Genomic DNA, 27,500 nt, shown 5'->3' with positions numbered 1-27,500 from the left:
CAAATCTGCGTGCCTCATTAGTTTTACCTCGACATGTGTAAATATCGTGTACGGTTAACGTAGGGTTTAAAGTTTTGTATGTTAGTCTTCTGGATGAAATATAATTCATAACCCAGTTTTTCACTGATTCGATACCAACTGTGATATCATCGATAGGATCGCTAATCAACCAATTTACGTGTTGACTTATTCGAGTAATAGCATCTAGAGTCAGCCTGACGGCTTGCGCCCATGGGTCATTGGGCATCCCGTGCCTCACTCCCCACAGTCGCTGGAACAATTCAAATTCAGGAGTACGAAGGACAGAAATTAGGAACTCGACACAAAAAAAACTAAAGTTCCTAGCACACAGAGAGGTGGTGGCGTCGTGGATAAGGTGGTGAACGTGGGATCAGGCAGATGTCCAAGCGTAGGTTCGAATCCCACCACATACCGCCTTGAAACTTTGTCATTTGTCGAGTGGTTCAAAGTTACCAACATGTGACCATGATATCCAGTTTCTAGGTGGTTACACCAATGATGCGCTTGGGTGATGATATGGGCCATAATATAAATAAAAATGCCTGCGCCACAATTGGGTGGAAGCTGAACAGCGCTTCCCATACTCTTCAAGTATACCTATAGGTGCTATAGGCCATAACATGAAAAAAAGATAAATAAATAAATAGATAAATAAATAAATAAATAAATAAATAAATATATAAATAAATAAATATATAAATAAATAAATAAATAAATAAATATATATATATATATATATATATATATATATATATATATATATATATATATATATATATATAACAAATAATTAGTATTAAAAATATTACATTATTTTTGCGAGGATGATAATACCTTGTGGTGAGCCGTGCAGCACCGTCGGCCGTGCTCTTATCACCAGCAGCCCCATCACGAACCGTGCCGCCGGTAGCCACCATATCCCTCTCGTCATAGGATGACAAGGATGGTGCACTAGCCGCAGACGCACCATACACAGTGGCGGCGGTGTTACAGTTATTTTGAGACACCGGTTTAGAATGAAACGTCACGACATATACTGCACCACAGTGAGTCTGGCTGCAGATTCCTCTCCCCAGGCTGCTCATGACGTCACCTCTCGCGCCTCTCATCATCACGTCGTCCCTAAAGTCGTTGTTGAGAAGCTTTCTCTTTGACGATTAGCTTAACAATTTTCCCCGCATCTCTGGCTTGTTTCAATATGGAAAGTTTTTTTTTTTTTTTTTTTTGCATGTGTTCGTTGATAAAGATGTTTCTGCAATTAAGCTTCCGGGAGTTTCGGAGCGCCGCTTCACTGTCTCGAAACTCTTAAACAATTGTTCAAGGTCCCGAAGTAGTACGAGTAGATCCCGTTCGGTGCGCTGCTTCAAGCTTCGCAAGTTGCAATTGCAGTTTTTCTTGAAGCAACTTCGAAACTGCTTATGATGATTCCTTCAGAGTTTCGTTACAGAACTGCTCTTGAATCGTACATTATAAGGTATTTGTTAGTCCTCTTGATTCATACATTTTCACCTCTTTAATCTATTATTTCAGTGTAACTTTTTTTTTTCTCTGTGTTGGAATTTCTGAGCACTTTCGCTTAGTTTTATTGGTCTCATACATGAACTTGGGTGAGTTCAAGACTATCTAGTCAGTAATAGCTCTTTCGGTTAACTTTATCCTAAATTTAAGTTGGTCCATCACTTAATGCACTGCAGTTTTGAAGGTCCAGAGCGAATACAACTTATATCTCGTGAAACACTTGAAATAACAAAAAGTCAAGAGAGAGAGAGAGAGAGAGAGAGCGTGCAGATGTTCACAAACAAGACAGACAAACCGACAGAACACACACGTGTGTGTGTGTGTGTGTGTGTTCGCGCGAGCGCTCGTATAGTACAAGCCATGGCACTACGGGAAAACGTACACACGAAAAAGAGGGAAAAATAAAAGTTTCCCAGCTGTACCAGAGTTCAGCTCAAACACTCAATGAAAATGGACCAGTTGTTGGGGAATTTTTCTAATAAACAAATCCATTAAACAGAATAAAAATATGTATAGTAATATGCGTTGAATTCCACTTCAATAAACCCATTTTTTCCGGGCAACCTTTTTTGTTTCAGAGGGGAAAGTATAACTCGAAAAAAAATATATATAGGCCACAAACAGTAATACACTTGCGAATAACAAAAAAAAGTGTATTGCCTCTCCTGTTATACGTTTTTGTATGCAAGAAGACTTCAAAATACACCAAAAAATTAAACTGTATTATAAAATACTAAGCCACTATCAGCAACCAATGTCACCAACAATAAAGATATCAACACTATACACGTAAAACTATGGTAGAGAAAAAAAAAAACGGCACATTTAGTTTTCACACGTACTACCAGCCCACTTCACGGTCTACTAGCGTCGTATGGGATCGTGTCACATCAATATGAAAAAAATACCAGTTCTTGGAAGCTGAGGGAAGGTGAGAACACATGGAATATTTCTCTCTCTCTCTCTCTCTCTCTCTCTCTCTCTCTCTCTCTCTCTCTCTCTCTCTCTCTCTCTCTCTCTATCTATCTATCTATCTATCTATCTATCTATCTATCTATTTATCTATCTATCTATCTATCTGTGCAGAGTTGGACGTACACGATGCACACCAAATTGCTATTAAATGCAAAAAAAAAAAAAAAATAATTAGTGATTATACTTGAGCTGAAAATACCTGTCATCTAAATGGAGTATAAAAAAATAGATATTGCAGCTCACGAAGACACGGAGAGTAAGGCAGACGAAGCGGCAAGTAGCACGTCGAGATAACCTCATTAAACCTCACTGCTTCTACGCTGTTGTCCCGGGAATACCTCGATTTCATTGTTTAGGACGTTATATGCACGAGAAGAGCATGAACGTAATCCTTGAATATAGGAAAGCGAAATGATATGTTGGGAATGAACATAAATCAGTCTCATTTCTTACTCTTTACATGAGATTCGAGCTTACATAAGGCACATCTGATAATACTGTGTGGATGACGAGTAGGTTTAGATGCTCTTCATTCAGAGAGAGAGAGAGAGAGAGAGAGAGAGAGAGAGAGAGAGAGAGAGAGAGAGAGAGAGAGAGAGAGAGAGAGAGATAAAACCCTTGTGGAAAGAAGCAATTGTATATCTACACTATTACTAAGAAGGGTAGAGACCAGGGATGGTTCACTATATGCTGTAAAATATCAGTTATTACGTTACCTTTGGCTAGAATGGAAGTGATGTTTAGCGAGAGAGAGAGAGAGAGAGAGAGAGAGAGAGAGAGAGAGAGAGAGAGAGAGAGAGAGAGAGAGAGAGAGAGAGAGGGAAAAATTGCATTATGGTATGTATATCGAATTAAGGGGGAGATAGAACGTATGGAACGGTGGCATGTTTTCAGGAAAGGAATGTGAAAGAGAAGCAAACAGAAAGAGAGGGGTGGAGGGAGGGAGGGAGGCAAGGAGGTAAGGAGGAAGGAATGAAGACATGAAATGACAAGAGAGGAAAATATGGAAAGGATGACGAGAACGAAGAAGGAAGTGGAAGGAGGCAAGAAGGGAAGAAATTATGAGAAAGATGAGACAAAGTGGGAAATGGAAATAAAGGCAAGCAGAGGTATAAACAAGGCTGAAGGTAACACAGGAGGAGAAACAAAAGGTGAGGAGAGAAGGGAAGGAGAGATGACACAGAGGGGGAGAAGGAGGCAGAGGAGAGGAGAAGGAAAAGAGACACGGCAGAGAGAGAGAGAGAGAGAGAGAGAGAGAGAGAGAGAGAGAGAGAGAGAGAGAGAGAGAGAGAGAGAGAGAGAGAGAGAGAGAGAGAGAGAGAGAGAGAGAAGAGAGAGAGAGAGAGAAGAGAGAGGAGGAAGGAAAGAAGAACGATAAAGAAGAAACAGAAGGAAAGGAGAAGAGAAGGGAAGGAAGGCGACCCAGACGGAAGAGAAGGAAAGGAGGGATGGATACAGAAAAGGGATGAAACAGAACGAAGAGACGGAATGAAATGACAAGTAGAGAGAAAGACAGACGACACAGAACGAAGAGAGGGAAAGAGACACGAAACAGAAGGAAAAGAGGGAAAGAAGGAGTGAAGGGGGGAAGGAAAGACAACACAGAAGGAGGAGAAGGAAGGTAAGGATAGATGGAAAGAAAGAGAGATGACATAGAAGGAAGAGAAGGAGGGAAATGAGAGTAGGAGGGAAGGAGGGATGGCTCGGAGCTACTCGGGTCACGTTTTGAGCGTGCCAGAAGGGCCTTGCAGGGGAGCATCGAAGGAAGAAAAAGGCTGAGGGGACGTGGAAGACACTTAAAAACGGGGCTTTTATCTTCTCCTCCCACTTCCCTCGATATTCTCTGGTCTGTCTTTCCTCTTTGTCCGTCTCTCTCTCTCTCTCTCTCTCTCTCTCTCTCTCTCTCTCTCTCTCTCTCTCTCTCTCTCTCTCTCCCCCTTCGCAACATAAATGTAATCTCGACCACTTCACTTGTCTCCCTTAAGTCTTCACTGATAAAGATTGCAAATATCTAGTCATATAGAGATGTCACTTACCTCAAAGCTTTTTCCACTTTACCTGCAGGACAGACAGACAGAGATAGATAGATAGATAGATAGATAGATAGATAGATAGATAGAGAGAGAGAGAGAGAGAGAGAGAGAGAGAGAGAGAGAGAGAGAGAGAGAGAGAGAGAGAGAGAGAGAGAGAGAGAGAAATGGAATGGCAAGAATGGAAAGAAAAGAGGAAGATTAAATGAGAAGGCAGAAAAAAAATTGAAACTAAAGGATATTAAATCAAATAGAGAAGTATTTTAGAAACGCAATTCTACTGAACTTCAAAAATAAAGTCTCACACACACACACACACACACACACACACACACACACACACACACACACACACACACACACACACACACACACACACAGACACACACACACACACACACAAGTGAGGAAAGAAAACTAAAAGTAAAACGAAGAAAAAATAAATTGAATGGAAAAAGTAAAGGAAATGAAAGAATGAAGATATTAAAGAGAGCAAAATAAAAAATAAATAAATAAAGGAATGAAGAATGGAAAAAAAATGTGTAGTGTGCAAAAAATATAAAAACACACACAAAAAAAAAATAGCAAGGGAAGTAAAGGAAGAAAAAGAGGGAGGGAAGTAGAGGATGAAAAAAAAAAAAAAAAAAAACGTATGCTAAGGGTAGTAAAAATAAAAAAAAATAAAAAATAGGAAACGGAACAAACAAAAGGGGAAAAAGGAAAGTGAGGGAAAGGAAAGGATAAAACTTACAGCAAGAGAGGGGAGAAGAAAAGAGCCACAAAATACACGAGAAGAGAGAGAGAGAGAGAGAGAGAGAGAGAGAGAGAGAGATGGGGCAGAAAAGCAGAAAGACAAGATAAAGTAAAAAAAAAAAAAAGCGTAGACAGAGATAGAAGGAGAAAGGAAGGAAGGAAGGAAATACGGATGAAGAGAGGACGGAAGGATGGAAAGAAGGGGTGGAAGAAAGAATGGAAGGAGGGTAGGAGGGAAGAATGAGGAGAGGAAATCAATGTCACCTCAAGGAATACAGAAAAGAGGAAAGGAGAGAAGCAAGAAAGAAGAAGAAAAAGCAACGAAGGAGGGTAAAGAACACACATGGAAAGGAGGTAAGGAGGGCAGAAAGAAAGGAAGAAAGGAAGAAAAGAAACGTATGCAGGAAGTAAGGAAGGAAGGAAGAAAGAAAATCAATGCTACCAGAAGAGAGAAGGAAAAAAAAGAAGTTAGAGAGAGAGAGAGAGAGAGAGAGAGAGAGAGAGAGAGAGAGAGAGAGAGAGAGAGAGAGAGAGAGAGGAAAGAATGAAGGAGAGAGGAAGTAAGGAAGGAGGGAAGGAGGAAACAAGGAGAACGACATTGTAACTTAAAAAAAGGAAGAAAAATATCAGGTAGGAAGGGGACGAAGGTGTTCCGGAAGGAAGACAAGAAGGAAGGAAGGAAGGAAGGAGAGTTGAGAAGAGAATGTCATTGTCACTTAAAGAAAGAAAGGAAAAAAATGCTAAAACAGTGAGAGGATGTGACGAGATAGGGAAGCGAAGAAGGAAGGAAGGAAGGAAGGCTGAGGAGTAAATGACATAGACACTGAAGGAAACAAGAAAAGAAAACTGATATGCAGAGAAAAGGGGTAATGAAGGAAGAAAGGAATAACAGAAGGAAAAAAACAGAATGAAGGAAAGAAGTAAGGAAAGCGATAAGAAAGGAAGGTAAGGTGAGGAGAAAACATCATTACCACTGAAAGAAAGAACAAAAGAAAATGAAAAACAGAGGTATAAGAGAGAGAGAGAGAGAGAGAGAGAGAGAGAGAGAGAGAGAGAGAGAGAGAAAGGGAAGGAAAGAAATGAGAGAAGGAAGATGGAAAGAAGTAAAAGAAGGCAGACGATGAAAAGTGGAAGTCAATGCCACTTTCCTCTTCCTTGCCCACCTTTCCGCCTCACTTTGGCCTCCTCTTGATCACTCAGAAGACTAATCAGCTTCCAAGAGCACTTCTTATTTTATCCTTCTTCTTTCTCTCCCCAAATTTAAGAGTTTATGATAATGCAGTTTTCAAATAATAAAATGTAAAACACTACCTCACCCACTCCTCGTACTCCTCTATTTGCTACCTCGGTGTTCTTCCTTCATCTCTCTCCTTTTCCTCCCACCCACCCCTGCTGGCACGTCGCTCTCTCCTCCTCATTCCTCTCCTCCAATTCATTCATCAGATTACGTCTTACTGATTTCATTATGGTATTACTAAGTTTCCAGGAATATTTTTACGTCTCTCTCTCTCTCTCTCTCTCTCTCTCTCTCTCTCTCTCTCTCTCTCTCTCTCTCTCTCTCTCTCTCTCTCTCTCTCTCTCTCTCTCTCTCTCTCTCTTTATGTTAGATAATAATAGATATTTTTTTTCGTTTTAAAGTAGATATTATGTACATATTTAAAATTTTACTTTTAAATAACAAAAAAGTCATTGCTTCACTGATAATTATCATGACTATTATAAGGATAATGATAAAAATTATCATGATAATGGAAATGACGAAGAGAGATATATGAGCAAAACTGTACCCAGATAGCCAGTGTAGTATCTCAACAGGTGGCAGAGCTTCACTACAAGAAAAAGCACATAAAAAATGGTGGTTACTGGCAGTGGGTGGTGCAAACGAGAGGGAAGGGACGTGGGTGGGGCGCTGACAATGCGTGGGAGGGAGGTAGGAGGAGTAGAAGGAGGGAGAGAGGATGGGTGCTGGAGAGCTCAAGAGTGGGGTTGGGGCGGGGGAAGGAAGGAGAAACACGGTAAAGAAGAGGGAGAAAGACAAGACAATGAGGAGGGTACCTGTCAGTTTGGCGGCGACAAGAGGCATGTATAGATGCGACATGACGGAAGGCTGCTGTGCGCTTTGTAGATGGTTGTCCTGGAAAAGAGGAAGGAAAGAGGGGCAGATGCAGTCTTTCCGTGGGTTCTTCTTTTTCCAACCTTGACAAAAAGACAAAAGTTAGACTCTTTACTTGTATCTTTCATAACCTTAGTATTTCGACATGTGCTATTTTCCATCCTTCCAATTCTACCTCAGCTTTTCCATGCACCCACTCTTTTCTAGTTTAGCCAAAAGAAGAGCTTACCCAGTAACTTCAAGGATTTATTTTCTTGTCTTATAGTTTTTACAATGCTAGAAATTTTACCGCTTTGTATTTTCTTTTTATTAGATTCTAGAATAGTCTTTTCTTTGACTCCTTCTTCTGTGGTGTTGCCAAAAGAGTGTTTGTCCAGTATTTTCAATCATCTATATTCTTCTTTTGTGATCATCATAACATTTACATTTCGATTTCATGTTTTGTTTCTTTCTTCCACTCTTCATTACTGTCTCTGTTTGGACTCTTTCTCTTCTAGTCTCGCAATAAAAAAATTGGGTGAATTCAGTCTTCAATAAGTTATTTTTGGTTATTTTTCTTTTTACGTAACCTTCGTAACACTCATATTGCTGTTATGTTCCTTCCTTCAGCTTCTAGATCTAGATAAGGAAACATGTGACAGATGCACTTTAGTTATAAAGATGGGCGAGGTATGGGCATTTCACGAAGAGGAAGGACGACCATATACTCTTAAGAGGATCAAAATACTTGGAAGAGAACTATGAAGGGAAGGGGGGATCGGAGGTAATTTGCATTCCAAAATAGAAATAGGAAATTTAACAAGCTGTACAGAGCCGTCAAACCTTCACGTAGGATGTGAAAAGCTATGTGCGGAGGAAGAATATAGAAGGATAAACATTAGTAGATCATCTATGAGAGCAAAACGTTGAACACTCATAAGATGTCCGGTCTCATAACGGAAAAAATAAAGATGATAAGCTAGATAGTAGCGATGATGATGATGAAAATGCATATGAAGATGATAATATCTAGAGGAAACACATACATCAATCTTTCATGCTTCGCAAAAATAATGACTGATTACACAGGACCATCAGCCGTACATCTTTACTTATCTATAACATTTTTACTATAACTGTATTTTTACTATATTTTTATCTAAATCCTTTTTACATTTTACTTTGGCTTTATAAATTATTATTACGGAAAATATTTATCACTTTATTTTATTTTCTTTACTAATCTATATTCTCTTTCCCTATTCATTATCAAATGTCTTTTTTTTCTTTTGAAAAAACATTTGACTTTCAGGCGTCGTTCTCAAACTTTTTCAATGGAAATCACCAGATGCATATATAAATACACATTCATACTTACCATATGTATATACATAAATGTGCACATGCATGCGCACAAGTACTCGCATGTATATATATATATATATATATATATATATATATATATATATATATATATATATATATATATATATATATATATATATATAGAGAGAGAGAGAGAGAGAGAGAGAGAGAGAGAGAGAGAGAGAGAGAGAGAGAGAGAGAGAGAGAGAGAGAGAGAGAGATTTCAATCGGTTGGCAAGGTAGTAAGAATATAATAAAAATCATGTGTTTTAAAAAGACCAATTGAGAATAAATACTTGTATACAAATTCATTTTTTTCACACCTCTCTAATTTATTTTGTGAGAATTACTTACTGTAATGACAGGAGTAAACCTCAAAAAAGTGAAATCATGTTATTCGATAGAGAGAAAAATTAATGATATATGTGAGTGTTTGTATAAGTGAGTGTGTGCGGAAAAAGCTCAGAGATCATCTTCCAGTAGGTTTGATACCACACCACACGCCACATTCCGTACCAACTTACTGCAAGGTGAACACAGTTGCCTTGCCGCACCCTAGACTCGAACCAAGGCCTTCTTGGTTGTAATCCGAGTGTGCTAACTACTACAATATGTGGATGTGTGTGTGTGTGTGTGTGTGTGTGTGTGTGTGTGTGGGTGTGGGGTGGGTGGGTGGGTGGGTGGATGAGATGGGTGAGTGTGTGGGTGAATGAGTAGATAGATGTATGTGAAGCGTAAACTCCCATCTTTAACTTGACAGTAGTAGTAGTAATACTAGTAGTGTTAGAGTAGCTACTGGCTGTACAGAAATAATAAAATGATGGTAATAAAAACAATGCTAATAATAAAGATTATAATAATAATAATGATAATAATAATAATAATAATGATAATAATAATAATAATAATAATAATAATAATAATAATAATAATAGATAAATAAAAATAATAATAATAATAATAATAACATGAACAAAACCATTTTAACATTTCAGACGAACGGACAGGAAGCACAAGCTCACAGAAACAAGTCATCCACGTAACAGTTCAAGGCATTCACAATTCATGAAGACTTCTCTTCAATACATGGCAGCGAAACTCACCACAGTATAATCTGTAATGCCCTCACTGAAATACAGGGTAGTGAACTAGAAACGCGACGCACGAAATTGACTGTCATAACGAAAGCATTTAACATTTAATACAAATATCAGATCTAATAGTGAATGAAGAGGGTTTGACGTTGTAGTCTTTTAGTGTTGCGCCTCTTACAACAAACAATTTGAAAATATTTTTGCTACATGAAATATAGACGGAATGAAAAATAAATAAACAAATACAGAGAATATGTGACTAGTAGGTAAGGATGCCTCTCTCTCTCTCTCTCTCTCTCTCTCTCTCTCTACTATACAACAACAACAACAACAACAACAACAACAACAACAATAATAACAACAACACCAATAACAACAACAACTACTACTACTATTACTACTATTACTAATACTATTACTATTACTACTACTACTATTGCTACTACTACTTCTATTAACACTACTACTGCTACTACTATTATCAACATTATTACTACTAATGAAACCAATACTACGACAGCCATCACTGCTACTACTACTATTACTACTACTATTACTACTACTACTACTACTACTACTACTACTACTAGTACTACTACAACTACTACTACTACTACCAGTACTACTGCTGCTACTACTACTACTACTACCACTACTACCACTACTACTAAGACCATTAATATTATAATTACTACTACTGCAACTAATGATAATAACAATAATAATTATAATTTTTATTATTATTATCATTACTATTATCATTATCATTATTATATATATCAACAAAACAAACAAGCCTGTAAGATAACCACAGTCACAGGCTCGTGTTCCCTTTATGTCTTTTTTTCTCTACCGCCATTACTACCACCATCACTAAAACAACGAAAAAAAATAAATAAATAAACAAGAAGTAACAAAAAGGAAAAACAAGCCGAACATTATCATCACCATCAAGACAACAAAGGCGGGAGGACCATCTCATATCAGGGGAATGGTCACAACAATCGAACCATCGGCCTCTTTTCGGTCACGTCCCTATGGCTACTCAATGTGAGGCGGCCCTCGGCATCTTTTTCCCTACAGATTGTTGCAATACATCATAAGCGGCCGACCGGAGCTGCCCTTCTTGGGGGTAATGTTATCCATATGTTGTTATCACCGACTTCCTCAGCCGCTTGAGGGAGGGTTGGAGGTCAGGGAGAGGAGGGAAGAGTAGGAAAAAGGACACTGAGGATAATGGATGAGGGAGGAGTGTTTGTTCCTCGCCCAAGGCTTGGACACCACCTTCCTTCTTCCTTTCGTGCGATATGTTTTTCTCTTTCTCCTACTCGTGTTTCCTGCAGTCTCCACCCCTCCCCCTCATCTCTCTCAATCGTGTTTTTTTTTTTTTTCTTAACGTATCTTCTGCACATTTAAGTTTCATGAGTAATTTCACTCTACTGGGATAACTATTATTCTCTTTTGTCAGTCTCGTATTACATTCAGCCTCTATTCTGCCCGTTCTTTCGCCGGCGGTACGTATTTTCCTTGCATTCACATTTCACTGGTAATTTCGCTAAACTGTGATACCTATTATCCTCTTTAGTCTTGCCTGGATCACTGAAGTATTTGTACGCACGATACATTACTTGAAAATAAAATGAAAAAGGGGTTTGTTGTGCTTTTTAGTTCTGCAGTAATTTCAATTTTCCAGGATCTAGTCATGCATAATCTCTGCAGTTCATTAAGAGGTACAAAATCGCATTGTTATTTTTTCCCATGGAGCACAATCATATCTCATTAGATGAACTACAGCCAGCAAATTACTTAAATAAGAGATAAGATTTTTGGATAAGTTTCTTTTCTTTTCCAAGAGATCAGTAATGTATAATCAAGCTACTAAATTTCAATGGCATTTCTATCGAGGGAAATACACCTCATTCGCAAAATTACTCATACGAAAACGAAGATAAACAGAAGATTATAGTGTGTTGCGTGTTTTTTTCTTTTTACTGGAGATGAGCAGCGCATAAAAATAATACATGGTACTTAACAATAAGTACAAAATAGCAGTTAGTTTTTATTAATTACATCACAAGACTTAAACGTATATAAAGACAAGATAATGATGTATTTACTACTACTACTACTACTATTACTACTACTACTACTACTACTACTACTACTACTACTACTACTACCACTACTAATCTGTAATCCGTAATACTTATTGAAACGTGCACAATCGCATTATCAATTTTTGTCAAATATATTATAGCAATAACTAAAACCCCAATAATGAAATCAATCACAGTCCTATCTAGAGAAAAATAAATAAGATGTATAAAAGATCCATAATCTCCTTCACATGACAAAAAATGTTCACTCGTTTGTTTGCTAATATCAACCAAAGCCAATATTCTCTTCACTTGGCTCATCGATCGCAGCTGGTAAGTCCCTAAGGCAACACGAAAACACAGGACAACTAGCGCGGCCTTGTGGGAATTCCTCCTCACTGTGTTTCCCTGCTGGTCAAGGAAGACAGCCGCAGGGAGCAATGTTATTACCCATTTACCAACACATCAGACCAGTTAGTGACGAGACTGACTGACTGATTGGATTCTGACGCCGCAGCAACCAGGTCATATGGCGCACTATTGGGTGTGGTTGTGTCAGGAAAACGGGAGTAGGTAGTGATGGCATTAGTAGTAGTAGTAGTAGTAGTAGTAGTAGTAGTAGTAGTAGTAGTAGTAGTAGTAGTAGTAGTAGTAGTAGTAGTAGTGATGGTGGTGGTGATAGTACTAATAGTATTAGTAAGAATAGTGGAAATGATAGGTGTAGTAGTGAGAATAGTAGTGGTGGTTGTAGTAGTAGTAGTAGTAGTAGTAGTAGTAGTAGTAGTAGTAGTAGTAGTAAGAGTTGGAATAATATTAATGATAGCTGTAGCAGCAATAACAAACATCACTGTCGACTACGAGAACTGAGAAGAGAAGGAAAGAAGGCAAGAAGCAAAGAGAAGCAAAGAGTGCAGGGCAAAATGCTACCAACACCCCTGAGCTTCACATAATGGATGAAGGAGTTAGACGCTTCTTATCTGAGGAAATTGTTTGCATGAAGCACCCAAGGATCCCATGAATCTCATTTTCTTCAACACTGGAGCATCAGAGTGTTTGAGGCACTGTGCCGTGAGAAATGCAGTAAATAACGCACCACTGAAAGACGTAGTGCCAGTGAATAGCCTTTGTTTATCAATGGCACCAATCGCTATCTGTGTAGTTTTCATTGTTCGCCAGCTGGTTTAATTCACAAGTTGGTCCTGCCTATCGCGCCGAACTGTCGCTCTTGTGGAAGCCCTATTAAAAAAATATATATACAGATATTCATGCGTACATACCTCATAATATAAACGTTTGGTTATTTATCTATGTGTCTGATTGAAAATGACATAAAAATATGCAAATATATGTTCCTAATGGTGCAAAGTATGGATGTACCAGTGTCCCATCAAAATATTTTGTGTAAGTCTAGTAGTACATATATACCTTATCACAAAATTGTCAGAGTTTCTGCATAGGATAATGCTCCACTCAAAAAGCGTAGAGCAAATATCACTGAGTAGCATTTATAAAAAAAACAATTTTCGGAGTCTGTGCCGAAATAACCTGGCCAACATTACCGAAACCGAATTTTCCTAACTGAATCACAACAAGCGAACTTGGTATGCCTTTTGATCTCAGAAAGTTTCTCAGAGTTGGCACTGTCCATTTTCTAAGTTCATCCTCACTAATATCCATAGTGTTATCCATAGTGAAGTCGTTGTGTAGCGAGTGTGGCGATGGCTCTTAACACGCTAGATTTGTTTACGTTTCGATAGAACAATCTCGGTGCATGTCAGACAATATCCTCTATACTGTTAATTTCTTAAGACTATTAATTGTTGTGATTTTCTGTATGAATATAATTTATATTAATTTTTATGGAAAGAAAAAGGCATTAAAACTACGCTTTACCTATTAATGATCTTTTCTATTTTTTGTCCCAGAAATGGAGATGGTAAAGAAGAGCGCTCGACATATATATAAACATTTCCACTTTTTTAGCTTATATGCCACGAGTACATTCTTAGAAAGATTATAACTATTTTATTAAACCATTTAATATTTACAAAACGTGCAGAAAAGTACGTTCCAGTTGACCAACTTGCTGTGAAATAATTAACCCATCTGGCAGTTGAAGGCACCTACATAGCAGATCGCGATCGGTCCCATTGACAAAGCATGTTCTGAGCGTCTGTATGTGATACGTTATGGAGGAGATGAGTATTCCCAAATGCTTTCGTGCCCTATGTCGATTACTTTCGACAGCTTTTAGTGGTATTCTTTGGGTTTTCAATAAGGTCAAGTGAATGTTTTTGAAATTTGCATACTATACTGAAAAAAAAAGGATTTTCAACTAAAATTAGTGAAAGTTGTGAGATATTTTAACAGGTTATATTGTGAGTTATTAGACTTAAGAGGCAACTGTCACAAATGATCTGAGATAATGTAAGTTACTGGAATTTTTTAAATATATTGGTGTTTTCAAAAATTGTTTTTATGCTTCTAGTGAAAGATTTTTTTTCTGAATCATGAAAAAAATGCAATAAACAGACGCAATGCATCTAATTAAAGCCCATAGCGTCAAAATCATGATTTCAGTAACGAAATTATTTACGCAACTTCTTTACCTTGAGATAAGAATACATATTTCTCTGTGGGTCATCTATACATTATCTCAGTTATCTTAAGGTTTCAAGATTTCTTCAACAAATTCAGTAAGGATACAAACAACACATTTTATATGAAGATTATTGTCATAGGCTTCGAAATTTAAATACAACTCCGCTTTAAATTTTACTACTTTCATATATTTATCCATGAAGGCCTTGTCAGATCCTTAGTTTTAATCAATCAGGGTATTCATTCAATTCATCCAATCAATTCATAATGGCTTTCATAAATCTAAATTATTTCATTTTCAGCGTTTGTAGATTCACAATAATTAAATCACTAGTGACAGGCGCTCAATCAAATTCGCGTCACCTCCATAAATTACAATTATTTTTCTTCATTCCAACAAACAACAAATACATATATATGGAGTCTGTAGGTTTATTACTGGTAGGACATAGAAAGTAATGATTAGCTTGTGCTAAATTTTACAGAGAATTAACAAGGCAAACTATTTACTTGCAGTTTGTAAAAGCAAGATTAATTACCTGAACAGAATACTGCATACTGTCATAACTGGATTTCGTAACGCAGAATCTAGCAAGTCTCCTTTCCGCATTATGACACAGTAACAGGTTACAATGATTCAATTTCACGTTATAAACTAACTCACTTGAATAAGATGCTACTTGTATAATTATAAGAATACAAAGCGATAAACAATGTTTCCTTTCGATACTGATATAATGTAATATAACATTTACACCTTGCATCACCACTCACTTCGAAAAGATGCTCTAATGAAACAAAGACAAAGATACAAAATTGTACTTTGCCTTCATCTTGCTGTGTGTGTCTTTGGAAAACGTATGTGAAATGTGGTTATGAGAGGAAACAAGAGATGAAAAGTAAAGTTGGATGTGAGAAAAAAAAAGCAGACATTGGCTTTCAAATTGATTGCCAGATGAAGGAAAAAAATAATAGATTTCCAGTGTAATGTCAAGGGAAAGGATTAAAAGATTACGTAAATTCACAGATAGTGATAACAGTGGATACAGTTATTTACATTCTGTACTGGGCATAGCACGTGGTTTTGCAGCCTCTTCTCTTATGCTATGTTTATATTCTCTTCTCTCGTTCGTACTTCATTGATCGTTAAGGTGATTAAGGTAAATATGTTTCACCCTATTTCCTTTCAGCTCTGCATTTCACTCATATCTCTTTCTATTCTCGCATAAACCAGTCTGTTTAACTCGACCCTATCCTCTGTACATTACCATAGCCATGTAAAAAGAGGCAGATCTCGCTTACTTTGTATATCCTGCTAAAGATAGGTCATATGCCAACATACGTTAACAATTATCATTAGACTATTAGAATTAGGTAAATAACATCTAAACCTATAAACAAACTGAGATGAAATTGCTAGATGTAATTTCAAAATATTCCTATTCTATCCATCACATACCACCAACACCATGCATTGATAAAGATTCCATTGATTGCATATACAGCCAGCACAGCACCCTCATATTTACAACCACAGCCCAGCATTTTGTACCCTGTCATTCTCTGCTGTGTCTCGCATCCTCGTGATGAGTGTCGAGCTGGGAGTTAATTGGCTTGTGTCTGCGTTGCAGGGTGCGGCGCCCCAGGGACGGATGGCGATGGCTGGCCACGCATGGACTGGATGACCACTCCTCCCGTACCCCACTACCCCCTTTGGAACCCGGAAAGAGAGAGAGAGAGAGAGAGAGAGAGAGAGAGAGAGAGAGAGAGAGAGAGAGAGAGAGAGAGAGAGAGAGAGAGAGAGAGAGTGTGTGTGTGTGTGTGTGTGTGTGTGTTCAGAAGTGCTCTCTCCCTCTATATAATGTAGGTAATCTCTCTCCGGTAGAAGATTCCTCCTTTCCACTCGGCCAAGCCTCTTCCGTCCCCGCGGCAGTGCTGGAGAGGCAACACAAGAGCTGACCCTTCTCGCCTGACGTTAACAGCTGTATTTTTTTTTTTCATTGTTCTTACACTGTTTTGTTCGCGGCATAAGTGTGTAACAGAATACGAGAGGGAGAGTGGTGGAATGACAGACAGACAGACACACGCACAGAGAGAGAGAGAGAGAGAGAGAGAGAGAGAGAGAGAGAGAGAGAGAGAGAGAGAGAGAGAGAGAGAGAGAGAGAGGGAGGGAGGGAGAGAGCAGGAAGTAACGTTTGTACCTCTCTTCCTCTGTCTCTCTTTCTCTTCCTGGAAAATAAATAAATAAAAGAGTCTGTGAGTTCCTTGTAAAATTTAAAGGTTAGAAAAAGATAAATAAAATCGTCACCAATATGAAAGGAAAGACCGTTCAAAGAATGTGATTAAAGCAATGTGTAATAATTCATGAGAACCAAAAAAAGTAGTTAAAGATATCTTGTAATTTACATTTAAATGAATACGATAGTGGAATAAAAATTCTTTGCAAAAACGTTAAATGCTATAATGTGAAAGAAAACGGGAAACTAAGAGGGAAAATATACACCAAAGAACATAAGAAGCTTGAGGAGCATTACACAGAGTTGCTTCACTGCTATCGCAACCACAGTGCTTAACTTGATAGCAGGTGCTGAGAGAGAGAGAGAGAGAGAGAGAGAGAGAGAGAGAGAGAGAGAGAGAGAGAGAGAGAGAGAGAGAGAATATCTACATGCTAGAAAAGCGACGCAACAATAGGTTCCATAATAAACTACAGGATATAAAACAAAAATGTGGTAATCTCACAATTAAGATTAATATTAAAGTTTGCCGGCAGGAAAAAGTAAAATTCGTGCAGCTTTCTTTTTTGGGGAATGCAAGTGAACCTAACTTGTTGAGATGGAACAGTGAGCGGACAGAATCATCAGTCTTCAGGCCAGACTTTGACTGAGAAAAGGGAACGTCTTGAAGAACTGAAAGAAATGTGCTGACTGAGTGTGGACTGTGGAGCTTTGAAAGAGACACCACACAAAGGAAGGACGCCCTAGAAAAGTCATTCGAAAAAGAATTCATACTGAAGCGAAAAAGAAAAAGTCGAGTTGATCAATCAGTGAGGACGATCTTGGCTTGATGTGTGACGACGATGATGACGTGACACTCCTTCGCCAGTGATTCCATGTGAAGCGGAGGTAGTAACTATGGCGACATCACATCTTATAGCACCATGGCCCCGAGGAGCAGCAGCATCTGCACCTCTGTTCGTCTTCCTGCTCCTCTCCGCTTCCCCTCAAGGTAAGAAAATGTTTCACTTTCACTCTTAATTCATTAACCTCTACCGACCATTTCCTAGCTCCATCCAGTGATTAGTAGAAGGTAGTCAGAATAAACATTACAGTGGCTCAGTGACTGGATGTTTTTAAAGTATCATCGTAGATCCGCCAGTGGCATCAGATATAGAATTAAGCTGATGTTTCGGTACTGAAGGGAATAACAGCGTAATGAATTTTCATACTTATGTTTTTGTTCCCAATCCTTCTCTTATATTTTGTACCTTGGATTAACAACACCATGGTAAGTTAAGAGGCATATACCTACACATATGAAAATTTATATGATGCTCTCTGAAGATATGCTTCATAAACGTACTGAGAAAACGAAAAATTCCATTACAAAAATAATAATATCAGAATATCCGTCAATGAATACGTTTGAATATTCACTCATTGGCAGAAAATGTAAAGAATCCTTATTCCTTCATAGTCTCTGTATGGAAATTGGTAAGGAAAATTATTTGACATAAAAACTAAAGCCAAAAACAAGAAAGTTTATATAACAAAACTTTCTTAATGCAACCTTATGATGTTTCTTGTCTAACATGATGATAAGTAGGATGAATCTTAGCAGGTACCTATAAACACTGAACTCTCAACGGTATAACTTTTAAAGCTTGCGGAGATGATAGGTCAGATTTTCATATTGCTCCTCTTATTCGCGATGCTGATTCGTTATTAAGTTATCACTAGAATCATAAACACACTTTAAAAAATGTCTCTTATGATTAAGGAGAAGACGCAAAAACAACGAAAAATACAGACCTCCATTGATCCAAGAAAATAATATACCATTAACAGATTCTCAACTTGAACGCGATGTCTGCAAAAAACGTATTATGCCGCCCAAGTTGCAATGAAGGATGGAGAGCTGCCATGTACTGGTCTTCCGCAATATTACTTTCCAGCCATCCATCTTGCATTGTTCCCCGCGTTAAGCCCGAGCGTCAGCGTCCGCCTTCTTCCACACCAGGGATTTTCACAAGCTTGTACGTACAACATCCCCCCACCAACACACACACACACACACACACACACACACACACACACACACACACACACACACACACACACACACTTGTTGACACACTCAACGAACGAGCATACGAAAGAGGAACACATAAGCACTCTAGGCCAAGTTGCGTCTACTAAAGCCTTCTCACTCGACACGGCGACTCTGCTACAAGACAAGACCTACTTCACGTGAACGCCAGGCCTCCCGCCACCATAAACTGCGGCTGCATTATACACGCGCGCTCCGCCTGCATTATTCCAGCATCGTTCTGGTGGGCGGCGAAAAGCGAGCCTGCAGGAGGGATCTAGAGAGTAGCGCGGGAGAAGCAAGAGAAAGGAAGAAGAGTATGGTGAGACGAGAAGCCAGGTAGAGAAAGAGAGAGACATAAGGATTAAGAGCCAAACGTAATGAAGAAAAGGACATGGAGGAAGAATAAAATCTAGACTAATTACAAGAAAAAAAAAACAAGAGCGAGAAAGACAAGGATGTTAAACCCATTCTAGTAATGAGAGGCGAGCACTTACTGTATCTAATGGGGATAAAGACAGACCCTTACCTCCGAGAACAGGAACATCATACATGAGGAGAGGAAGTAGGAGGAGGCGGAGGAGGGAGGATAAGAGGAAACAGTAAAAGCCCTCAGTAGTACTAATCATAGTCCTCGAAGCTCTGGAGAGTCTGCTGAACCTGCTCGTCTGCATGGAGTAGTGTACACGAGATAATAACTGTAAACAACGAGATAAACACGCAAGCCATGATCCGAGCACAAGTGGGGATGATTACCACTCAAAGAGATACACAGAGGGAAGAAAGTAAAAGTATCTTTTTTTTTTTTTTTTTTGCAAAGATTATGTTATCTTTCCTCTGTGGATATTCAGCAAATTTGTCTGCTTCTCCATTTTCTCCACCTGTGTCTTATCCCTTTCACTGCGATACGAAACAATGGACAATAGCAAATGTAATGCATAAGATCTATATAAGCATCTACAAAAAAAAAAAAAGAGGTGGATTAAAAAGAATACATTTGGCAATTTCTATACCCAGTTTACATATTGGAGGTGTCTTTAGAACAAATAAAAATGACTCGTAGTGATTAATAACTAAGGAAAAGTGTACCAAATAACAATCAAAGAGCGAAGTTTACAAGACAATCACAACCAGATATCGAACTCTTTCTTTGGGAATTGGCACTCCCATTAGGATCTTCCTTTTTTTTTCCTTGGTTTTGTTGCACACAATCTTTACATTGGAAAATGATATTGTCTTTGATACTGGATATGTAAGGTACCTGATTTCCAAAAGACAGGTAAGGTGGTACATATTTGCAACCAAGACTTTAGAAGAACACATGATATCAACATTTCTTTTACTGAACGGCATCAATATTTTTACACCTCTATTTCCAGCCCTCGTTAACGCAGGTCCCACCCGACAGACTACCTTCATGCTTAATTTTCCTCTTGTAACCTTAATGCATTTCTTAATAGAGTTTAGGCAAATAAAGACATGACTGATACAAAAGAGGTTCACTTAATGTTAACTTATTTCATCCCGCTGAGATTTCGTTTTCAGAAAGGTAATGTAAAAACGTTAAACAAGCACTTCATTATACGAAATGCATAATCGAGCATATTCCTACTTACTGTGAACTTCAACTGAATGGTAAGCAACAGAAGATGAGCATGGCAATGAAGAGCAAGAGAAGGAAATGAGAAAGAAGGTGGATGGTATATAACTTTAGGCAAACCAAGCAATAATAATTTTCCAAGACTAATCACTCTTTGTTTGTCCATTTGTATCCCTGATGAATTTCTCTCTCTCTCTCTCTCTCTCTCTCTCTCTCTCTCTCACCAATGCAATTTCTGCCTCAAGGCCTGTGAAAAAGAACATAAGAAGACTGAAATGAGAATAAAAGATAAAAGAAAGAGAAAAACACAATAGAAAGAATGAGAGAAAAAGAGGAGGAAGGAAGAGAAAGATTAAGCTCAACGAATGAAGGAGAAAGAAAAAAATTGAGAATGGAATGGTGGACAGGAAGGCAGAAAAAGAAGGGGAAAAATAAGAGAGGGAGGAGAGGGAGGAAGAATAAGAATAAAACGGACAAAACGAACGGATGAAGTGAGGAAGGAAGGAAAGAAGGTAAAAAGAAAAAGAATGATAAATTAGAGGAAATTCAAACAAAAAAAGGGAAAGAGAAAATGAAAGAAAAGAGATATAGTGTAGAAGAAAAGCTAGAATGAAAAAATAAAGGGAAGGAAGAAAATAAGAAACGAGAGGAAAAGAATGAACGCCGAAGGAAAGAAAGAGAAAGACAGAGAGAAGGGAAAATGAATGAGAAGAAAGGGGAAACAATAAAGGGAGTAAAGATAGGAAGATAAATCAATAGAATAAAGAAATATAATGCAAGAAAAAGAAGAAAGGAAAAATAAAGAAAGAAAGAAAAGAAGGGCATATAAAGAGGTAAAAAAAAAAGGAAAAGAAGAAATGAAGGAATAATAAAGGTAAGAAGAAATGGCACATAGAAAGATTAAAGGAATTTGATATAAAGATGGAGAAACAAACAAGCGTGATGGAAAAAAGACAAGGAAAGGAAGAAGAAAATGAAAAATATGAACGAAGGAAAGAAAAGGAAGGAAGGAAGGAAATAATGAAGGAAGAAAGAAGAAAAGGAAGGAAGGAAGGAAATAATGAAGGAAGAAAGTAATGTAAGAAGGAAGGAAGGAAAAAATAAAATAACCGACAAAGGAAAGAAACAAAAAATGATGGAAGGAAGAAATAAAGCAATGAAGGAAGGAAAGAAGGAAGGAAGGAAGGAAGGAAGGAAGGAGGCAAGCAAGTACCTCCCCTCCCCCCCCCATCGCAAGTGTTTGTGGTCCATTTGTCAGCTCAGGTTTTCATTTGCAGTTGCCAACCATTTGTCAGAGGGAGAGTAAGTTATTGTGGCGCAGCATACCTGAGAGAGAGAGAGAGAGAGAGAGAGAGAGAGAGAGAGAGAGAGAGAGAGAGAGAGAGACAGAGAGACAGACAGACAGACAGACAGACAGACAGAGAGAGAGAGAGAGAGAGAGAGAGAGAGAGAGAGAGAGAGAGAGAGAGAGAGAGAGAGAGAGCCAGCCAGCCAGCCAGCCAGCCAACCAGCCAGCCAGCCAGCCAGACAGACAGACAGACAGGCAGGCAGGCAGAGAGAGAGAGAGAGAGAGAGAGAGAGAGAGAGAGAGAGAATGATTGTTTGAAAAATGGAAATGATAACGAGAAATGAGGAAGAAAAACAGCGACAAGTAGACGAGGAAGAGGAGGAGGAGGAGGAGAAAGAGAAGGAGAAGGAGGATGAAGAGGAGGAGGAGGAGGAAGAGGAAGAGGAAGAGGAAGAGGAAGAGGAAGAGGAGGAAGAGAAAGAGGAGGAGGAGAAAGAGGAGGAAAGAGTAACATAGTAATAATGATAATAATAATAATAATAATAATAATAATAATAATAATAATAATAATAATAATAATAATAATAACAATAAGGATAACAATAATAATAACAATAAAATAAGAGAAAAATAACAATAATGACAATAATTACAATAAAAAACAACAGTAAGAACAACAATAATAACATCATCATCATCATCATCATCATTATCAATAACAACAGGGTCGAAAAAGAGAAAAGATTAAGAAGAAAGGCAAAAGAAAAAGAAAAAGAAAAAAAAAGAAAGCAATAAGAGGAAGACGAGATAATTAAACAAAAATGCAGACAGAGAGAGAGAGAGAGAGAGAGAGAGAGAGAGAGAGAGAGAGCAAGGTATACAAAAAGATCTAAGAGGAGGGAGAGAACGGAGACGCATATGATTAATTAGACAACCTTACTGATGCATGTAGCTAAGAGGAGGTTCAGGGGCACCACAACCACCGTTATCACCACAGCAACCATTCCTTCCCCTGCTCCTCGCTGTAAACCTTCACCGCCTCTAGCTTGAAGAGAGCGGAGTGACTCATGTCTACTGTGACGGGTTGGTGAGGGATGACGGAAGGGCTGGCTGTGGTGTACTACTGAGACGTGTCACAGACAATGGAGGGCACGTAGACACGGAACAGTACTATAGGGTGAGCGATCACGTGTCCTCCACTCAGGCAGAGCTGTGTGCCTTGTGCTTGGCTCTCACCCTGCTACAGGGAGGAGTAGGGGATGTATGGATCTTTAGTGACAGTCGGGGAGCGCTGGAGAAACTGGTGAGCATTAAACCCATTCTGGAAAGCCTGATCAATATCTGTAAAGTGTTAATAAGAAAACTGGCAATGTCGCGGCGTGTTGTGTTCATGTGGGTGCCTTCTCATGTCGGCATTCAGGGCAATGAAAGAGCAGACAAACTGGCTAAAGAAGTAGCACTGAAAAGCTCAGTTAATCTGCAATGTGCTAATACTCTTCGCCAAATTAGAAACAAAATTAGAGAAGCAAACATTGAAAAGGAAAGAAATGAGGTTGTTGCACAGTGTGAAAAAAGTGAAACTTTAAGACACTACACACGGGTGGCAAGTGAAACAGATTTCACCAATGGTAAATATCGCGTACCGTGGAAAGACAGTGTATGTACCAGGCTCAGAATGGGTTATAAATATTACTGGCAGTTGGGTGTAGAAACCAGTGACGTAAACAAACAGTGCCGGTTGTGTGCTGAGCCAAACAGTCACACGCTACACCATTACGTGCTACAGTGTCCCGCACTGTCACAGACCAGGCATCCCTCGCTTACCTCTGTGACAGACCAAGTTATTTATATGTTTAATAACAATGAAATCACGGAGCTACTACATAGCTGCAAATATATCAAGAACATTTGCCACTAAGTATGGAACTGACAATAGGGTATTTGCACAAACTGACATGTATTTTATATGTTTTATACTCTAGGCTATGCTATTTTATACACATACTTGTATTTATCCTAATTTATAATTATTAATTTCAAGTAGAGAATGTACATAATTATTAGGATTAGGGTTTTGGCTACTTAAGTACCACTACCCCTTTGTAATAAGGAATATTTTACTTATGTGTGTGTGTATATATATATATATATATATATATATATATATATATATATATATATATATATATATATATATATATATATATATATATATTACTTATTTCAATAAATGTATCAAATCAAATCAAATCAAATCACCGCCTCACTCACTGCCTCATCATTTTGGCATTATGGTTCAGAACTCATAGTCTTCCCTACACTTTGCATGCTGAGACTGGGAAAATGTTCTGAGGTGATGTATAGATGGCACTTATGCAGGGAAGTTTTTTAAGATGCTACGTCCTTGTTACGTGTATGTTAAATGACGTTAGGTTAGGTTACGTTACGTGAGATATACATCTAGATGGAGTTACTAATAGAAATAATACATACATTGTCGCTTCCATGGATAGAAAAGTAGATGAATAGCCAAATAGATAGACACATAGATGAACAAACACAAAGGCAACTAAACAGAAAATGAACAACAATCTATTACCCAACGCAAAGTACAAATAGAGCAGTTAATCTATCTAGGACATCCCCCAAAAAACATATAATCACTACCAGAGTCATTATCACCTGCGTCACTGTCATCATCAACAACACCAGTAACAATGCACTAACCCACACAATGCACATATCACTATACCACAACTGCTCCCGCCGCTCATCCCTTTCGCATTCCTCATAAACACACCACAGCTTCTCTCAGTTACTTTCACTCTGCATCATCCGCCGATGGAGAGAGAGAGAGAGAGAGAGAGAGAGAGAGAGAGAGAGAGAGAGAGAGAGAGAGAGAGAGAGAGAGAGAGAGAGAGAATAAATACATCGCTAGTTTCGTTTCCATGGTGAAATTAAGCTTAGGACAGAAAGTTATTCATTGTGCAATCTCTTTTCTTACAGAGAGGAATAGCCAATTATTACGCTTCAAAACATTCTCTCTCTCTCTCTCTCTCTCTCTCTCTCTCTCTCTCTCGCGCTCGCTCGCTCGCTCTCTTCATTATCATGGCTCTAATTCCCTGTTATGTATCATATTTTTTTTTTCACATTCTCCACTCAGACAGACACTATGTACGTCATGTGCAACACATAGTAGTATATCCACAGGAAAATAAAAAAAACTAAACACAATACAGCGTAAAGACAACGCAGGACATGACATCACCTGTATTCAGACTGCACTCATCCGCGTTTCATTCAGTCATAAACAATACACTGATGTTTCCTCCATATGTGGTCATGATGAATATTATAAAAAAGAAGGAAAAAAGTTGCAAACGTACATAAACACAATTCAGCCTGATTATCTGGTTCAGAGTGAAATTATGGTGAATTATCAATTACCATTACTATTGCCTTACGGATGGGAACGAAACCAGGGAGAAAAGGAGCAAAGGAGAGAGGAGAGGAAAGAAGAGGAGAGGAAAAGAAAAAATGACTATAGGAGCTGGTAAGGAGGAAGAAGGAAAGGTAACATATGGTGAGAAGGAATTGAAGAGAAGTGGAGAGGAGGGAAAAAAAAAGGTAAAGATAAGACAGAATAAAAACAGAAAAGGGAGGAAAGCCATGGAAGAATAGAAAATAGAAAAAAAATATTGGGAATTGGAAAGGAAGAACGGAGAGATAAAGGATAAATGGAAATAAGTACAGGAAATGGACAATAGAACATCAGTAAGCAACAGACAAGAATAAAAAAAAAAAAAAAAGGAAAAAAGCAGAGAGAGAGAGAGAGAGAGAGAGAGAGAGAGAGAATAACCAACGCCCCCCCTCTCCTTGCTTCCCACCTCTCCCATCTCTCAGGAAACAGTGTTGCCATCTCACCGGAACCTCGACCTCATCCCGGCCAGCCTGAAGGGAACTATTTCTGCGAGGTGAATAGAGGAGTGGGAAGGGGAAAGAAAGGAGGCGATGAAAGGGAAACAGAAAGAAGAAAAGACAAGGCCAGGGGCGGGGAACGGGGAAGGGGATTGTGGAAGGGAGGAGTGAAGGTAACGAAGGTGCATTGTCTATTTTCTGCGTGGCTCTGCAAGTCGTATCCTGTTGCTTCAGTGAACGGCGAGGCGTACATGTAAAGATGGAAGACTGATATGGAGATGGGGCTGATTGGATTACAAGATGGGTGGGGGCATTACTTGCAGTTTTGTGTTTGTAATGCAGCCAACCAAGAGAGAGAGAGAGAGAGAGAGAGAGAGAGAGAGAGAGAGTCGACACGCTAATTACGCGAAGGTCATTCCCTCCTCCCTAATCGCTTATAATGAGGTTCTTGATATCATACACACACCAACATTTCACAGCCTCGATAAGAACATAATGGGAATAACAAGATGCCATCAACTCTACACGTGCCCCCCTTCCTTCTCTCTCTCTCTCTCTCTCTCTCTCTCTCAGTAACAACACCATTTCTTCCTTCAACTCGGGTGTTCAAAGACTCCAGCTGGGAAAGTATTTACACGTTACCAGCAGGCACCAAACACTCTCCTCCCTCTCTCATTCCTTCCCTGCCTCCCTTAGACTCTCCGCACCAAGCTGGCGGCCCCGGGAAGGCGTAACTAATTAACTCATCGCAAAGCTCTACAGTTGTCCATTCCGAATTATGTTAATTTCTCGAGCTTTGATCCTTGGTAGAAGAGAGAGAGAGAGAGAGAGAGAGAGAGAGAGAGAGAGAGAGAGAGAGAGAGAGAGAAAGGATTAGCGGAGAGGAGGGAAGTAAAGGAGTGGAGGTCTTAGGATAAAAGTGAAAAATATTGGTTGAGAAAAAAAAGGAGAGAGATACAGAGGAGCAAAAGAAGATTATGGGGTAGCAAGGAAAAAGAAGTGGGAGACGAGAAAGGATTCAAAGGAGAAACGGAAAATTAAAAAGAACCCTTCAAACCAACTAAAGGGTATAATTTCTCTCTCTCTCTCTCTCTCTCTCTCTCTCTCTCTCTCTCTCTCTCTAACTTCAGCGGGCTAACAAGACAGTCACATTCGATTACGTCACGACGCAGTATTCCATCACCCTTCCAACGTTTCATTTTACCCTCACTCAGAACTCACCTTTTTTTCTTGCACTTAAAGCTACTTAACATAATTCCTGCATTCATAGCACTAAGGACAATATTCTAAACACTTCTGCTTCACACCTCCAATATATTCAAAAAGCTTTTGTTGAATTTAGAGAGGCTTTTAAAGATGCTTTGGTTTAAATGATAGGCGGACGAAATGTATGTATTATTATTAACACACGACACATCCTTGAGAACCAGCTAATCATCCTTGGTGCCTCTGAAAATATCTATGGTGGTGAAAGCTCGGAGCGTTTCAAAATACCTGGCTTAACAGAGAAGACCAGTGTAGTCTTGCACGAACACACAAGAAAATTTACATGGCTACAAAGAATTCTGGTTACTCAGGCTGGTTGACTTTTCTGCCTCCCATTCCTCGTCTCCACCACGTACTGGCGCACACTGCAACAACACAGTACAAAATATACGTGAGCGCGCTATGAATGGGCGAGACGGGGCTCTGAGCTACAGTGTGCCCAGACAGGAGCAAACATACTAACTCCTTCCTATTCTTGATGTTCACCAGTTTCAGTTTCTGCCAGGATCCCAGGGCTTTGACGAATTGTGTGTATGTGTTTTCCTATGATATTCCCTGAAACTGATAATCGACTCAAG

At 38.8% G+C, this 27,500-nt stretch overlaps 2 protein-coding genes across 2 annotated transcripts in view; one reads left to right on the top strand and one right to left on the bottom strand.

Moving 5' to 3' along the window:
* The window catches only part of LOC123498177, a 28,361-nt gene extending 27,228 nt beyond the window's left edge, over positions 1-1,133 (bottom strand). Inside the window, exon 1 of the mRNA XM_045245343.1 lies at positions 856-1,133. Within this exon, the coding sequence (XP_045101278.1) occupies positions 856-1,133 (278 nt within the window). The remainder of the gene's footprint in view (positions 1-855) is intronic.
* Positions 1-27,500, top strand: part of LOC123520837 (nephrin-like) — a 412,849-nt gene that overhangs the window by 83,211 nt on the left and 302,138 nt on the right. Inside the window, exon 2 of the mRNA XM_045283473.1 lies at positions 17,316-17,770. Within this exon, the coding sequence (XP_045139408.1) occupies positions 17,677-17,770 (94 nt within the window). The 5' untranslated portion in view covers positions 17,316-17,676. The remainder of the gene's footprint in view (positions 1-17,315; positions 17,771-27,500) is intronic.

The sequence above is a fragment of the Portunus trituberculatus genome, chromosome 47 (genome assembly GCF_017591435.1).
Source record: "Portunus trituberculatus isolate SZX2019 chromosome 47, ASM1759143v1, whole genome shotgun sequence".
Lineage (NCBI taxonomy): Eukaryota > Metazoa > Arthropoda > Malacostraca > Decapoda > Portunidae > Portunus > Portunus trituberculatus.
The sequence above is the reverse complement of the archived record's forward strand: the minus strand, read 5'-3'. Positions and strand labels throughout refer to the sequence as shown.